At 37.5% G+C, this 17,118-nt stretch overlaps 1 protein-coding gene across 2 annotated transcripts; it reads right to left on the bottom strand.

Annotated features, from left to right (window-relative positions):
- Nucleotides 1–101: 101 nt before the first annotated feature.
- Nucleotides 102–13,902, bottom strand: LOC121414393. 2 transcript variants are annotated; one of them, XR_005969855.1, is made up of 3 exons: nt 13,754–13,902; nt 3,337–3,550; nt 102–2,200 (listed from the first exon to the last, which is right to left on the bottom strand). XR_005969855.1 is itself a non-coding variant. In XM_041607556.1 (3 exons), the coding sequence occupies exons 1-3, from the start codon at nt 11,342–11,344 to the stop codon at nt 2,017–2,019; spliced, it is 405 nt and encodes a 134-aa protein (XP_041463490.1). In that variant the 5' UTR covers nt 11,345–11,441; the 3' UTR covers nt 102–2,016. The 2 variants fall into 2 exon arrangements, 1 of the variants encoding a protein (XP_041463490.1); XM_041607556.1 differs by lacking the exon at nt 13,754–13,902 and adding an exon at nt 11,338–11,441.
- Nucleotides 13,903–17,118: the final 3,216 nt, after the last annotated feature.

The raw sequence follows: 17,118 nt of genomic DNA, 5'->3' as shown, positions 1-17,118 counted from the left end.
TATTTAGAATGACAAAAAGCAATTTATCAATTCAATATCATCAAAAACTTTAGCAATATGGTTGTTAGGCCCTCCAAATTTTTGATATTTTGATGAAAAAGCCGTTTCTGCTGCAATATTTGACGCAACTCAAATAGATCAAATATTGTCGCAGAAATTGTCATTTGCCCCTGAAAGTATCTGCGGCAAATATTTGACGCAGCTCAAATAGCTGCATCAAATATTGCCGCAGAAATTGTCATTTGCCGCTGTTTTGAGATTTGCCGCAGAAAATGGGAGTTGCCGCTGCGGCAAATGTTTTATGAAACGGGCCCCAGGTCAATCAAAATATTTTCGAATTCGTGCTGGTGAGCAACACGTTCACTCCCAGCGATAGGGACTTGTTTAAAAATGGCATAGGAAATATGCATTTTCTAAGTATGGTAAACTCAGTAGAATTTAGGTATTAAATTGTGAATGAACTATTGGTAGGTAAGACATGCGTAGAGGATTATTTGTCTTTATCCATTTCTATTTTCCACATTTTTCTTTTGTTTGACTTTATTTTCTAGGGGGAAGCCCCACTCCCCCATTCCTGTGGATGCCAATTGGTTGGGGGCTTGGAATAGTGCAAGTTAAAAGGGTGAACCTGAACTTTATAGATATCAAGAGAGAAAGAATTGGAAAGTTAAAATGAATAAAAACAAAGATGGAGAGAGTGAGAAAGATGGTGGACTTTCAAGGGGCATTAAAAAATCTCATATTAAAACATCATTTTTGTTTTTGTAATTATTCTATTTACCCAGGGTCAGTCAAAATATTAGCATCCACAGGAGGGTGGGATCCTTCCCGCCTTAAAACTGAAATCTAAAGAAAAGTGTAGAAATGGATAAAAGACAAAGATCCTCTGCGCATGATTTACCAGCAAATGCAGCTCATTCAGAATTTAACTCTTAGAGCACCTAAATTGTACTATAGGCCTACAATATGTGTTTACCATGCTTAGGAAACACATATTTCCTAAGCTATTTTAAAACGAGTCCTACTGCTCGGAAGTGAACAAGTTGCTTCCTTACTCATATTCAAGAACGTTTTGACTAACCTCCTTTTTTAATTGGTTGCTTTGCTCCCTCACATACCCAACAATTTGTTGTCCTCTACATTTCTTCTGCTTGGTCACTTCGCTCCCTCTTACATATTCCTCAAATCTCTTGGCCCCTGCATTTTCCTTCTGTCATTTTGCTCTCTCGCATATATCCCCCCCCCCACAAAATTCTGCTCTGTCGCATTCGCTCCCTCGCACATATCCCAAAATTGTTTTGCCCCACCCTGCATTTTTTTTCTGCTGACAGCCATGTCCTGCCCAACCTCTCTCTCCAATACCTTGAAATGATGGGGGGGTAACTTTAGATATGAGAGTGACCGAACAATTGTAAATCAGTGAAATATTTGACTTTTCTTTTGATTAGTTAATATTTTCTGTGAGAGTGATTATTGCAAAGGATTATACCCCTTTCTGTACACAAAACATACCAGTATTTTGAGAAATAACAACAGAAAAAAGACCACATTCTTCCTGACTGTTCAAATCCTTAAAAAAATAAAATATGGTAATTTTTACTTTCTCAGGCATTCATCACAGGCTCCCCAATTCCTGTCTCTATTTCTCTATCACCCCCATTCTTAATTCATCTTTTTGTCTCTATCCAACAGCTCATTTATAACTGTGGCCTTGTTCTATCCTACATGTATTCTATTCTTCTGTCAGCTTGCCGTCATTCCTACTTTTCACAAACTTTTTTCTCTTCTGACATTCAAATCAGAATGAATATACTGTAAGACATCTTCAAATTCAATGAATTCATTTTTGTTACATGCCCAGTGATAAACGTTTTCATTGAGCTATTTTAAATAATCAGAATCCACACAGCGTAATTTTTTGTTGTAAAGTTGTGCAAATCAATGTTTGTCCAAACTTAAAAGCAAGTAATGTATAAGGTAGGACTTCTGTGTGGTTTTCAGCCTCTTCTCCAAGTTTTAATACAGTCCATTATTGTTGTTGACTTCCACTTTACCCCTCTTGGACTTTCTGGTATTCAGTAGGAGTGGTCTTCGAGAAATTAAGGTGCTGAAGACTTTGGCACTGGTGTCTTTGCAGTATCTGGGAGGTTGTTTGCTGAATCGAAAAGTCTTTTGGGAAATACCTTGGTTTGGGTGAATTCTGTAGGAGACGAATTAATAAAAAAATAAGAAAAACAATATTGAACAAAACAGATACAAGAATGAAAAGATAACTATTCAAAGATAATTTTTCAATCAAATATTCGATTATCCATGAAGAACAATATTCGTTTAGAAATCAAACCTTTTGCAGTGACTTGCAACAAGATAATTTTTTTAAAAATATACATGATATATAAACCCTATCTAGCCCCGGGGGGGGGGGGGCTTAATAAACTCCCCTCCCCATCCACATTTTTCATGATAAGTCCACAATGAGAAATGAGGTACCATGATTACTTTTTGGTCAATTCTGCAGAGCTTTTGAGATACCCGGATATTCAGTTACGCAACATTTTATGAGTTTATGTCGGACCAAAAATTGCTCAAAAATATTATTTTGTATACACATTTAATCCAATGGAAATTCTATTTTCAGTCATAATTGACAAATTTATCATTATTCTTGCACTTATTGGTTGAAAATAATCAAATCTTTGCTTTTTATAATCAGAATAGTGCCATGAACAGATCCCATTAAAAAAACTATAAAATACATAAGGCCCCAAAACAAAGAAATACATATGGAATTATAGAAACAATAAAATACATAAGATTAGAAATGTCATTTACCATTTATTTTTGAGCAACTTTGTTAGAAATCATAGAATTTCGGGAATTCTTTAGAGATTAACCTTTAAAACAAAGAATTCTCTATTACGCATAAATTAGCATTACTAATTTATTAACAATAAATTTTAATGAATTCTGTAACCTTTAGTTCCATGCTTGCAGATTACATTGATGTTGATGTGTGCATTGGTTTTCGTTTTGATCAGAGGCAAGATCTGAAGAGGGGGACCAAAAAAGCCCACCTCCCCCTCCCTGGGCTATGCAATCTCAAAGTAGCCCAGGATTATGAGTTAAACCAAATTTTAAAAAATATATTTATTTAGTAGTTTACTGTAAATACACAGTATAGGCCCCGGTCCATGGTTATCCTCCTGATTAGGATAATTTTCATCTCTATTTTGCTACTGAAATTGAATAATTAAAGCAATGTTCTATCAAAACAAAGGTAGATAAAACAGAATATATATTTCTTTAGAACGCATGTATGATATAGATCCACTGTACCTTCTGAAGACGAGGCGGGAAATCAAATATGGTTGGGACAGCATCCTGTTTAAGACGTATCGTCTGCCCAGGTCAAAGCAAGCATCTTCAAAATGATCAGAACAGAGTACAGAGCTCTTGGAGGAATTCAATGAAGCTCGCTTCATATTGACCATCCTTACTGTGTTACAGTTCCGGTCTTGGTACCGGTTCAGTCCAATGGCTGAATGGGAATCTGCAGCAAATGTAAACACATGTCATAGAATCAATTACACATAATTAAGAAAGTTTGACGTGTCCAAAGGAAACAGATGCCCCCGCAGAATTGTAGTACAAAATGTTTTTTTATTGTTTTATGATGCAATTTTCTGTAAATCAATTAAACTATACACTAAATAAAATAAGATTTCAGTTCTTGATGTTTTAATAAGAGATTACCACAATTTTGTTTATGAATTTTGAACAGAAAAGTTGATATTTCCCCCCAAATTACTAAATCATGGAAATTGAATGCCTACAAAAAAAAAACACTTTATAAGTAATATGACATTTCATTCCTAATACATGATTATATACGTGTTGTCCCTAGGTATCCTGAGTCTTGTCAATCGAGGGGGGGGGGGGGGGCGAGGAGAATTTGCACAATGGAAAAATTGATATACATTGGGTTTCAAAGCTTAATTTCATTTCGGGTAAATCAATATGCTTTATTTCATTTGAATCAATTATACCAATTTTAGGGCATAAAATACAAATTCAATTCAAACCTATAAATATAGCCCTTGAACTACTTATTTTTTTAATTCAGGAATTCTGATCAAATGTATATTAAAAACAATCAGTAGGCCTATATAATGTTTTTAACCCTTATGAGACTGGGGGCTGATTTACCCCCTTGTCATATTTTGCAATAAATCCACTGCGCAATTTTTTTTACCGCATCACTCACAGACTTACAGCATCACTCACTCACTTTTTCGAGTCTCGCGCAACTTTTGAGACCAAAATTGCGACCCCCTGGTATGTGTTTTCGAAATTACACAACATTTTGGAAGTGCATGCAGACCAAAAGTTGCTGGAAAAATGTGAATTTGCGTACAAATCTATGGAAATAGTGTTTTTAGCCATAATTCATAAATGTGCCATTATATTTCCTTTTACTGATTAAAATCAATTAATTTCAACTTTTTTACGGTCAAATATGGTCCCCGACTATTTCCATTGAAACAACAATAAACACATAAGAAAATAAGTGTGATGTTGAAATATATTGAGTCTGTGAACCAAAAGTGATCATTTCAGGGGCATTATTTAGTTAATTAGAGCAAACTTTTGATTTTACGCATAAATTAGCAATGAGATTTAGGCAAAATTTGATTATAGTTTTTTAGAATATACCATGGGTAATGCGTTTGCCAATCATCGCTGTGATCCCATGATTGACTGCCCAGATCATAAAGCCCCCCCCCCCCCAGTCTTCTTAGGAAATGAAATAGCCCAGTCTATGTAGGTTACTGGTAATGTTTTTTTTTTTTACTTTTTCATTTTTCTTATGTACAGATTTTCAAATTTATTACTAATAGAAATTTTCAGCAATTTCTGAAAATAATGATACAGATACAAATTTTGGCAATGACTCACATTGAGTTGTACATGAAATCAAGTTTTTAAGCAATTCGGAATCTGATAATATGCACTTGTGTATATCATAACTGCGTAACCATGCATGCATTCCAAAAATAGTCTTGAATGTTGTGTGGCCCTGCCATGTTTACGAATTTATTGTAGATAAAAGTGAGCTAATCACATAGATTTGTTTGTTAAAATGATATTCTTAATATTGATTGCTGTGCAAGATTGAACAGGGAGAAGAGGAACATGACAAAGCAATCAAGAAAGAGTAAAGGGGGAAGAGAAAGAGGATTTATTTATAACACACAAGTAAAAAAAATGTGTTTTAAAACACACTGGTTAAAACGTGCCAACCCGGGCCCCAGTTAACGCGATCAGAAATCTATTCAATATGATTGAACTTAATATCATGCAGAAATCAATACGCATATAAATATAATCAAAAAAATAAATTTTGAACCAACTTGCATAATGAGCTGTGAACTTAGCCTGTATTTTGGTGACATCTACCTACACACCAAATTTTTTAAAATCCATTGAATGTTTTTCAAGTTATTGCGCGGAAACCAAGGGGGGGGGGGGCTGACAGGGGCAACACTTAATGCCCCCTCCGGGCTTCATCTGCAGGGGCATAAAAACTCTAGGCCTACTCATCAGCAGGGGCCCGTTTCTCAACACCTGGACAAGTTAGTCCTATTTATCTACCAAACACAGAATTAGTTCCAAAATTACCCAAAAGGATTAACTAGAATCCATTAATATCATATTGATACTATTGGTGGAAAGTACATACCAGACGTAGCCTTAGTCACAAAATAGCAAATTTTCCAAAAGTTGCAAAAAATAGAGGCAAAATATGCTTAAAAAGTACTTAAACATGCAGACATGGGCATTAAATTTCTGAGGAAATGAAATTAACACTAATTCATATCATGATAAAAAAAATCACATGTAAGTGGACATTGAGATATTTATCCCAAGATATAAAATTTGAATAGTTTACGTAAGTAAACCATAAGGCTTTCTTCCTAACATGATGGTTTCTAGTGTTGCTGTTGGATGTTTGTGGTCTATATCATGGTTGTTCCACTTTATGTTTGTCATTTTGCCTCCGACGAAGATTCTGCTAGGATCGAAAGCTTAGGCCCCCTTTTGACTCTCTAATTTACTCCATTGGCTCTTTTTTTTTTTAGATAAGCAGTTTTCAGCAGCTTCTTTTTGCCTTTAATATGATGATAATCAAACAGATTTTCAGGATTCCAAACATCATCAAAAAATATATTATCATGGATTGTTAAACTCTTTAGATACCTAAACGCACAATTTTATGAATGCTATGCGTATATTAGAGGAAGAATTTATTAAAATTTTGATAAGGGTCTGAAAACGAGTCCAATTATGGATGACCTGAAGTGGTAGAATCTTTGTCAATTCAATTATTTTACTACCTTAAATTAACACTTGTTATAATTTCTGTGCATTACAATTACTATTAAATGATTTATCCCACTTGTTTGCTATATAATTCATTTTTCTTTAAATTATTACGTAATAAAATTTTCAAATTTCGAGGCTCATTTGAATGTCACAGTCTATCCACATGATATCACTACATAAAGGACAAGTCCACTCCAACAAAAACTTTATTTGAATAAAAAGAGAAAAATTCAACAACCATAACACTGAAAATTTCATCAAAATTGCATGTAAAATAAGAAAGTTATGGCATTCTAAAGTTTCGCTTCATTTCACAAAACAGTTATGCACATCTCGGTCGATATGCAAATGAGAAACTGATGACATCACTCACTATTTCTTTTGTAATCTATTATATGAAATATGAATTATTTTTATTTTCTCGTCATTGTCATGTGAAATGAAGTGTCATTCCTCCCTGAACACGTGGAATTACATTATTTTAACATTTTGTGCTTCAGGCAAGGAGGTCCTAATTGTCAAATTTGTAAAAAATGAAATATTGTATAATTCAAACAATAAAAAAACAAAAGAAATAGTGAGTGACATCATCGACTCTCTCATTTGAATGTAACTGGCTCGTTAATATAACTATTTTGTTCAAAATAAGCGAAACTTTGAAATGTCATTAATTTATTATTTTACATCCGATTTTGATGAAATTTTCAGCATTGTGCTTGTCTGGTCTTTCTCCATTGATTCCAATCAACATTTTTTCTGAGGTGGACTTGATCCTTAAGAAAGAAGTAAGTTATGACAGGTTTGGAGATGTCATAACTATTTGGTCAAGTTGTCCCCGATCTTGGCAAAGAGGGATTCGTGAAACAGTTCGCTAACAGGTAGCTAACTATTTCCAATTTAGTTAAGAAGTTAGAAGACTTAACGGTGTTGAGAAACGGGCCCCAGTCTACGCAAGCAGAACCAAACAGAATCAGTTTGCCACACTCAAATTCCCAATTTGCACTCGCATCAATTATTTAGTTACGTACCTATCATTTTATGATCTAGTGCATAGAACAAATGACCATTTTTTTTAGGTCGGAATGTCAACAATTTTCAGCTCGTGCTTCGCATTCCCATTATTGAAATATGTACCATCCTCATGGTTAAACAGTCCTTAACAGGATCATGCTAGAACACTTATTAAAAATTATGTTCGTGCTTGGCATTCTCAGTAATTATCTAGAACACACACATCTTGTTCAGGATCACAAACGGTGCCTAGAATGTTAAATTTTCAGGACAAAATACATCCTAAATACATATATAAAAGTTCCAAAAAAAGTAAGAAAAAAAATTGCTTGCCTTTGCACTTTTATATAAGGCCTACGTGATTATTTCATATTGATGTTATTTTATAAGAAACCAACTCGCATATTTAATGACCCAGTGTAGTGGTCCACCCGGATACCCCCAACCAGTAATTGGGAGGAGATACCTGCGGGTCACAGTTCTGTGTGCGCACCCTTGTAGGCGACCCAGATTGGCTGGCTCCTCTAATACGCCTTGGAATGTCTTTAACAGATATATGGCACTATATAAATGCTGTGCATCATCATCTACCAACACACCCAAATTTTAAAAAATCTGATGACTTTTGATAAGATATCGTGAGGAATCCAACTCGCATATTTAATGAGCTGTGATCTTTGACCAGCATATTCCGAATTCGAACTTAGCCTGTATTGGTATCATCTACCTACACACCCAAATTTGTTCAAATAAGTAGAATATTTCATAACTCATAAAAAAGACATTATCATGCGGAAACTAAATTGCATATTTAATGTGTTTTGACCTGCCGACTCCAAATTCAAACTTGGCCTGTACTATCAGAGGGTCGTGTGTTCGAATCCCGCCATGGACTAGCGTCCTTTGGCAAGGCGTTAATCCACTTTGCCACTCTCCACCAGGTGTTAAATGGGTACCTGGTAGGATGTGAAAGCCTATGTATAATGTAGTATGCCTAGCAATTGAGTCTTGGAACTCTTGTTGGAGTGCTCCCCAGGGAGTGGAGAAGGTGCATACATTGTACGCAGGCATACAAGGTTCTGATGACCGTGGTAATACTGAGTCTGGAAAGCGCTTAGTCTCTTAGAGACGTCGTTCCGATGCATTAAGCGCTATATAAATATGTGGAATATTATTATTATTATTACTATGGTGTCACCCACTCCAAGCTGTGGGGAAGTTACACATTGATGCAGAGGTTCGAGCCCTGATCACGTCTTTCGGATTGTGACATTAAAGGTCGGTCCCAGACGTAAATAATCAAACCTGATTGATATACGTCTGTCAAAAACTCAAAATACACACACACACTCCTAGTACCAATGATTAATGTTAATGTTTGGACCTCATAGGCGACATTACCCAAAATATGGGTTGCCGGTTGGACAATGCTGTTCTGAATCTGATTTCAAACCCAAGACTTTGGTAAATGTACGCCTTAATACAAATTGGAGTTATGCGATATGACTTTCATTTGGTGGGAAGACATTTAATACTTTATAAAATTAGTTGAAATTAAAATGGATTATATTAATGCTCACTGTTGGTGAGCATTTCTACACGATCCCCCTATTGAGATTTATAGTAAATATTTTGGAATTATATTAGTTATGCGACCCCTCCCTCATGATGATCACAGCATTATTTGTAATGGGGATATATTTCGTTCATATTCTTGTCTCTTCTTTCTCTTTTTAGCCTTTTTTTTGCTTGTTAAAACCTTTTCATTTTTTTTGGGGGGGGGCTTGCCAAATTTTATGTGGGTCAAAATTACATTCATTTTTTTAGTGACAATCTTATTTTTCATTTGTCAAATTTTACGCAAGACAAAATTACCTTCGATCATTATTACAGTTAAAACCTTTTTTTTAATTTTAATTTTTTTTTGGGGGGGGGGTTGCCAAATATAACATGGACAAAATGACTTTCCCTTTTCTTATTTATTTTTTTGGGGGGAGCTTGCCGAATATCACGCGAACGAAATGACTTTCATTTTTAGTGACCATCACTTTACGTGAGACAAAATGACCGGTTTTTTTTAAGTGAGAACCTTTTTTGGGAGTTGTCTAATTGTACTTGAGAAAATTCACCCCACCCCCCCCCCCTACTTTGGAAAATCTTGGATTTACCTCTAGTTTTAATCATGATTAACCCTTAAATAGACTGGGCTATTTCGATGCCTAAGAAGACTGGGGAGGGGGGCTGATTCAGCGCCCCCTTATGATCTCGGACGTCGATTGCGCGATCGCGACGAAAATTGGCACACATTACCCATGGCATAATCTACCAAATTATCACATCAAATTATGCAAAAAATCTCATGTTTCATTAATTATGCTAATTTTTGCGTAAAATCATTAGTTTGCTCTAATTAATAAAATAATGCCCCTGAAATGCTAATTTTTGTTTCACCTACTCTAGATAGGCATCTGATCAAATTTATTTTTAAAAAATTTCAACATCATGTTTATTTTCTTATGTATTCTATTGTTTTCTAAATTTCTTATGTATTTCATTGTTTTTCGACTTTGTTTTTCATTGTTTTTTCAATGGAAATTGTCAGGGACTTTATTTTGACCATGAAAAAGATAAAATAAATTGATCTTAAGCAGTAAAAGGAAAAATAATAATACATTTATGAATTTTGGCTAAAAACACTATTTGTATTGGATTTGTACACAAATTCACGTTTTTGAGTAATTTTGGGTCTGCATGCACGAACGAAATGTTGCGTAATTTCGAAACTGTGTACCCGGGGGTCACAATTTTGGTCTCAAAAGTTGTGCGAGACTTGAAAGTAAAAAGTCAGCGAGCAACGCGGTCAAAAAGATTTGCGCGGCGGATTTATCACGAAAAATGTCGAGGGGGGGGCTGATTCAGTCTTTTTAGGGTTAAGATCATGCGTATACCACGGCAGAGGCGTAAACCGCTGCAGGGGCATGCAGGCTGGCCCTTGATCCCTAGTGGATTTCACCGGAAAAAAAATCCAGATAAGAGAAAAGGAAAGAAAGAAAGAGAGAGGGGGGGGGAGAAAGGGAAGACTGGGAAATAAACGAAAAGGTCCCCCCCAAAAAAAAGAGGGGAAAAGAGAGAAGAAAAAGCGAAATCATTAAAGGGGTGTATATTATAACTTCATTTATAATTGTTTTTCCTTCTTTTATGGGGGGGGGGTCAAAAAAATAAAAACCTTAACGAAATGTTTTTCTATAATTACATTTAGGTCTACACTCGCGATTTAATAAAAAATAGTAGCCATCTATATACAAATGATGCGTTAGAGTGGGTCAGTAGGAACTCTGTGTACAAGGTAACCACATGCACACAGTTCCACTGACCCACGAAAGAAACCCATGCATCATCTGTTTTATAGAATGGAATTTTTTTTTTAATAAACCACAAAAATTAATGATTTACTGGATGCATGATAATTTCATGCGTCCGGTAAATTTAATTTACCGGACACATGATTTTTTTTACCGGACGCATGATTTATTTACTGGACGCATGATTTATTTACCAGATCGATGCATGAAAATTCCAAAATCTAATGCAGAGCGCAGACACTTTGATAACCCTGGACAACATAAATATGGGCTTAACTGGATAATGTTGCCACAAAGATATTGTTATACCCAAAATGCCAGATACAGCTTTGCATTGACTATATCTTGAGCAGTTGAGGCAGCCTCCGACCTCCAATACATGTAGCTGTGTGTGTGTATGCGGGCCGCGCCGGGGGCCAGCGCCTGCCTGGGCCTGCAGTGGATATTTCGCTGTGCACAGCCAGCCCAGGGCAGTATAGATCTAACGTTAGATCGTACATGTATGTCTGGACTTCTCAACTAACGAGTATGTGGGCAGTTTTAATCCCAATGACAATTACGGTACCGTATTTGTACTTACAGATCATTTTGCATCCTTTGATTCATTCTGCTTTGATCGAAATTCAAATTTTGACGTAAACAAGTGACGGTAACAGTCCCGGTAACAGTACATGCGCGATGACATCACAATGACCTTTTCGGGCGATTGCTTGTTTACAGTGGATATCGTTGCGTTTTGATTATCGGGATATCGTTCATGCAGCCCAGTAAAATTTTTGCATTGCTCTCAACCAATCAGATTGCAGGGATTTTCTCATCCATTCTATAAAAAGTTTTAAAATTGCTAAAGATCCAGAGATATCAAAACCCACCTGCTGATTTAGCACTGGGGTACACAAGCCAGGGTTATGCCCAGTGCATGCCCCCCGAATGTTCTACGTACAACCAAGATATAAAAAAATGAAGGGAATTAAAGAAACCAAAATTAGGAAAAGTGTAAGGTAAGATATCTGTCTCAAATTTAGATTTGCACGAAAGGTTTTTTCTCGCTTGCTTCATTCGCTTGGAACATATAAAGCAACTTTATTCCCACGTGCCATATGTTTCGGCCTCTTTCTTTCTACTATTTCATTTTTTTTACTCATCATGCTCCTGCCACACAGGGGTTTGCCCTAATGCATGAACAATCATTAAAAAATATCATTTTCATACCATGTGACTGGGAATTTTTTGCTCTACCCCTCCCCCTCCTCGATCCCTGTATCGATTTGACTTGACATGGGCCTATACCTGATGTATTCTGCTTCAATATAAAATCATAACGGATAGAACGCCTTGAATACAGGCCAAACAGCCTAACGACACACACACACACACATTGCCGTGTCACGTGACAATCAGTATTAAACGAGGATGTGTACAACCCTATGGCGACAAGGCTAGTCGCAAAAGTTGAGCAAGTTCTGGACGAATAGGCTTCAATACCCCAAGAAAAGAAGTAGTATCTAGGGACTAATTAAAAATAGTTTTCTTAATGGAGTTCCATGTTAAAATCTAGTAATTTAAGTCCAACTTTTAATTCGCGTGCACTCACTTTTTTAACACAGGAATTAATAGGCACGGTGCCTAGAGTGTCATCTACCAACACACCTAAATTTAAAAAAAAAACAATCAAATATATTTCAATTTATTGCACTGAAACCAAGTGGGGGTGGGGGGGGGGAGGCAGGCAAATCAATGGACAGATGGAACGCTTAATGCCCCCTCCGGACTTTGTCTGCGAGAGCATAATTACAGAGGAGCTGAATTTGAAGAGGGCCTGAATCAAGACTGAAACATCGCAATACGTGTAAGTGGAGTAGCCTAGGCTAGGGCACTCACACTAGTACGAGGCCCGGGGGGGGGGGGGCACTCAGTATATAATGCATAGTGGGTATGTGCCGCGGAGGGGACCCCCATTTTTACACCCAAATTTCCGTTCCAAGCCAAGGCATAGCATTTTTGTCTTATTGAGAAAAAAACAAAGAAAGCTGCTCCAAGGCAAAGCATTTTGTTCTTATCTAGAAAAAAGAAGAAATTCGCTCCAAAGCTTCGCATATTTTTCGTTACGCCATTCCGGTCGCATTGATCTGCTGCAATTTTGGTGAAAAGCGGCCACAGAGCGCTGTCCGACCATCGTCTCTGAGCGAGCGCACCCGGCGGAGGCTGCGCTAGCTGCATCACGGATGCCCGTTCCATAGGGATGCATACGCACGTACTCACACGCTGGCGATCGATCCGTTCCAACTTCCAAGGACCCCCATTTCACAAAATTTTAGTTCCAAACCCCGTTCCGAGGACCCTCCTTTTTACAATACTCCCGCTCCAAGCCCAAGGCCCCCGTTTTTGTCTCTCCTGCGGCACACCCCCACCACTTTTTTGTTCAAGTGCCCCGGCCCCGGGGTATGAGGTTAGTGAGGCTGGGTAAACTTGCGCCAAGTTGCGGCCAAGCCCGCCCAACATGCCCAAACTGTTGAATAAATTTGTTATTTCAAATTAAAAAAAAATATATTTGTCATCTGATTTCAATGAAATTTTCAGCATTTTGCTCTGTATGAATTTGGCATTATCGTGATACAGGTAACCACCGTTCACTTCATACAGCAGCGCTTTATTCAGTCGCACGCACGGTTCCCTATTTCCACCTCCATTCACTTTGTACACAAATGCGCGTACACAAATCTATGAGTGGTTTCCAAAACCACGATTTGGCCATGAATTTTACATTATTTGCTAAGTTCTAGGCCAAAATATCTTCAGCCTGTATAATTCCTCACCATTTTAGGTGTGCAGAAAAGACCAATCCCCCCCTTTGTCTGACTACAGTACACAAACTTGAATACATGGGACTATAATTTTTACAGTACACAGCTTCTTGCAAATGAAAGTAGCAGGTATGGCAACCACTACGATTTCCCATTTTGTTTTCAACGTAATTCAAACATAGCTGAACTTACGAATGCAATGTCCGTCCACATTCTACTAATTAGAGAAGTTGTTTGCAGCTCTTGTTGGCATGAATAACCATGATAACGTGAAATCTAAGCTAAACAGGAAAGGTTCACCAACATGCCGACCTGTGAGTGTGACCGTCCCGCGGCCGGATATCGATCGATCGATCGAAGATCGGCTTGAGCAAGGTGCAGCCAATCAGCGACGATCTCATATACCCTGCCAGAAAGAGGAGACAGAATTATTTTACATGGACAGAATTTTTTGTGATGTGACACAAAATAATTTCGTCGACGGAATTTTTTGTGATGTGACACAAAATCATTTCGTCGACGGAATTTTTTGTGATGTGACACAAAATCATTTCATCGACGGAATAGATATTCGCATCGCAACGAAATGAATTTTGAGGACGCAATTTTATTTCGTCTCGACGAAATTGATTATAAGTGTGACACAAAATAAATTTCGTATACGAAATCACACTGCATCATGACGAAATGAATTTCGTTGGAGTGAAACACAAATTTTCCTACAGAATTTTCCTTTGAACACTTGGGGTGCCATTTCGTTAGATCAAAATTCATTTCGTGTGTACGAAATAAATTTTGTGGACGAAATTACATTTTGTCTCGACGAAAATTTATTTTGTGTGACAAGAATAATTTCGTATACGAAATAAAATTGCATCATGACGAAATCATTTTCATATGAACAAAAGAACTTTTGTGTACGGAATGGCGTGAATTGGACGGAGTATGGCACGCCAAAAAAAGTTTGTGGACGCAATTACATTTCGTCTAGACGAAATTTTTTTCGTTGAGACAAAATTAATTTTGTGTGACACAAAATAAATTTCGTGTACGAAATAAAACAGCGTCATGACGAAAAGATTTTCGTCTGAATAAAAACACATTTTGTGTACGGAATTGCTTGAATTGCACAGAATATACTGGCGGACACTTGGCGCCCCATAGTTTTCATACCATTTTTTTTTTCTTTTAGAGGGATTCTGGAGCTACCATTATCCTGTGGTGTTTAGATTGGCGTATGGTATGTTGATTGAACCTCATGAATTCACACGCGAAGTCGTCACCTTAAACATGACGAGGCAATGTGTGCTTGGGAAGGCGGAGAGGGTAACAGGTTCAAGAGGAAAGCAATTGACCTTGACAATCGTTGTTAAGGTTTGTATGAGTAGTCTAAAGACAACTTAGGCAATGCGTCAATTCGATCGTTTCAATTGCGTTAGCTTAACAAGAGTGCAGAACCGACAATTAACTCCTGCGACAACTAATGACTGCCCCTACACCAATATCTCTTTTAGGTGGGGGCTACATGTAGGCTTGACTGTACTTTTGGTTCAGAATGATATGAAGATTAGGATTAGGGTTGTGGCACAGATTTGAAGTTCGAGCTTAATAATATTGGTAGGAGCATAATGTCTCAGGGACCAAGTGAATCCGTCTTTCAAATTACCTTGTCATCAAAGCAATCAATCTTGGTCGTTGGGCATAATCATATTATGAATTACCGGCACCAAACATGATGCCACGCCATTGGATTATTTCTGCAATCTATTCTGCGCAGATTGAGATTCTCCAACTTGATTTACATGTGACATCGCCATGATTGCATTGCTTATACCTCGGTCACATTTGCTCTACGGCGACCGTGCATCGAGTCGAAAACAGCCGTTTTATTCATTTTTATTCAGACCCCACTACATGTAGCTGGCACCAAAAAATAAACAAGTGGAATGCCTCTGGCCGTCTCACCTGCATCACGCGGTTCAATATAGCAGCAGTGCTGACTTTGAAAACTACTCTAACTCGCACAAGATCTTCAGTGATACATGGTTACTCTTATGTCCACTTTTTATGAACTAGACCAATAAACTTACAGAGATATGATGGTTATTCAACAAAAAACCCCAACATGGCCAAAGTTCATTGACCTTACATGACCTTTGACTTTGATCATGTGACCTGAAACTCGCACAGGATGTTCAGTGGTACTTGATAACTCTTATGTACAAGTTTCATGAATCAGATCCATAAACTTTCAAAGTTATGATGGTAATTCAACAGATACCCCCGATTCGGCCAAAGTTCATTGACCCTAAATGACCTTTGACCTTAATCATGAGACCTGAAACTTGCACAAAATGTTCAGTGATGCTTGATTACTATTATGTCCAAGTTTCATGAATCAGATCCATAAACTTTCAAAGTTATGATGGGAATTCAACAGATACCCCCAATTCGGCAAAGTTCATTGACCCTAAATGACCTTTGACCTTGGTCATGTGACGTGAAACTAATGCAGGATGTTCAGTGATACTTGATTAACCTTATGTCCAAGTTTCATGAACTAGGTCCATATATTTTCTAAGTTATGATGACATTTCAAAAACTTAACCTCAGGTTAAGATTTTGATGTTGATTCCTCCAACATGGTCTAAGTCCATTGACCCTAAATGACCTTTGACCTTGGTCATGTGACATGAAACTCTAATAGGATGTTCAGTAATACTTGATTAACCTTATGGCCAAGTTTCATGAACTAGGTCCATATACTATCTAAGTTATGATGTCATTTCAAAAACTTAACCTCAGGTTAAGATTTGATGTTGACGCCGCCGCCGCCGCCGCCGCCGCCGCCGCCGCCGACGCCGGAAAAGCGGCGCCTATAGTCTCACTCTGCTTTGCAGGTGAGACAATAAAACGGCTGTTTTCGACTCGCCGTACGGTAGCCGTAGAGCAAATGTGACGGAGGTATTATGCGCTATTCATACTCGGTAAACGACGATGCGCTTTTGTATCACATTACATTCTTGGAATTAAACAATTCTACTTTAAAGATGCGTCAACTATCCGTAAAGACACACTGCACTTGTTGGCAAAAGAAAAGTGATGATATATACTTAAAAAAAGTTTTTTTTACTATGTGCACTTTTCGTGGGTTAATTTGGAGTTGGTAGGTCTTTTCTTCCTTCATCGGCTCTTATCCAATATAGGCTGCGTCATGAAAATGAGGGGAAATCTGTTTGCCGATTGCCGGATTGGTGATTTCCGATAACGCCTCTGTTTGTCCTGACAATTGCCAATGAATTGAGATAAGTATCAGAATATTAGGTACACCATGTACACGGTGCGGCAAAGAGGTGTAACATACGACAGTGTGTATACCAAAGGATGATTTGCAGATGCAGTTCATTCTCATCTACATAGTCAAAGACTGAGAAAAGACAGATATCCCTTTCTCCACCAAGATCCTTTTGGCTAGTTAAAAAGTTTTGGTCAACAAAGAGAGATCTTTTGGGCCCGCCAACATAGCAAAAGACTGAGGTGGTTCATTTTCACCCCAA

Source organism: Lytechinus variegatus, chromosome 1 (genome assembly GCF_018143015.1).
Source record: "Lytechinus variegatus isolate NC3 chromosome 1, Lvar_3.0, whole genome shotgun sequence".
Classification (NCBI taxonomy): Eukaryota; Metazoa; Echinodermata; class Echinoidea; order Temnopleuroida; family Toxopneustidae; genus Lytechinus; species Lytechinus variegatus.
Note: the sequence above shows the minus strand (reverse complement) of the source record. Positions and strands in the feature narration are given on the sequence as shown.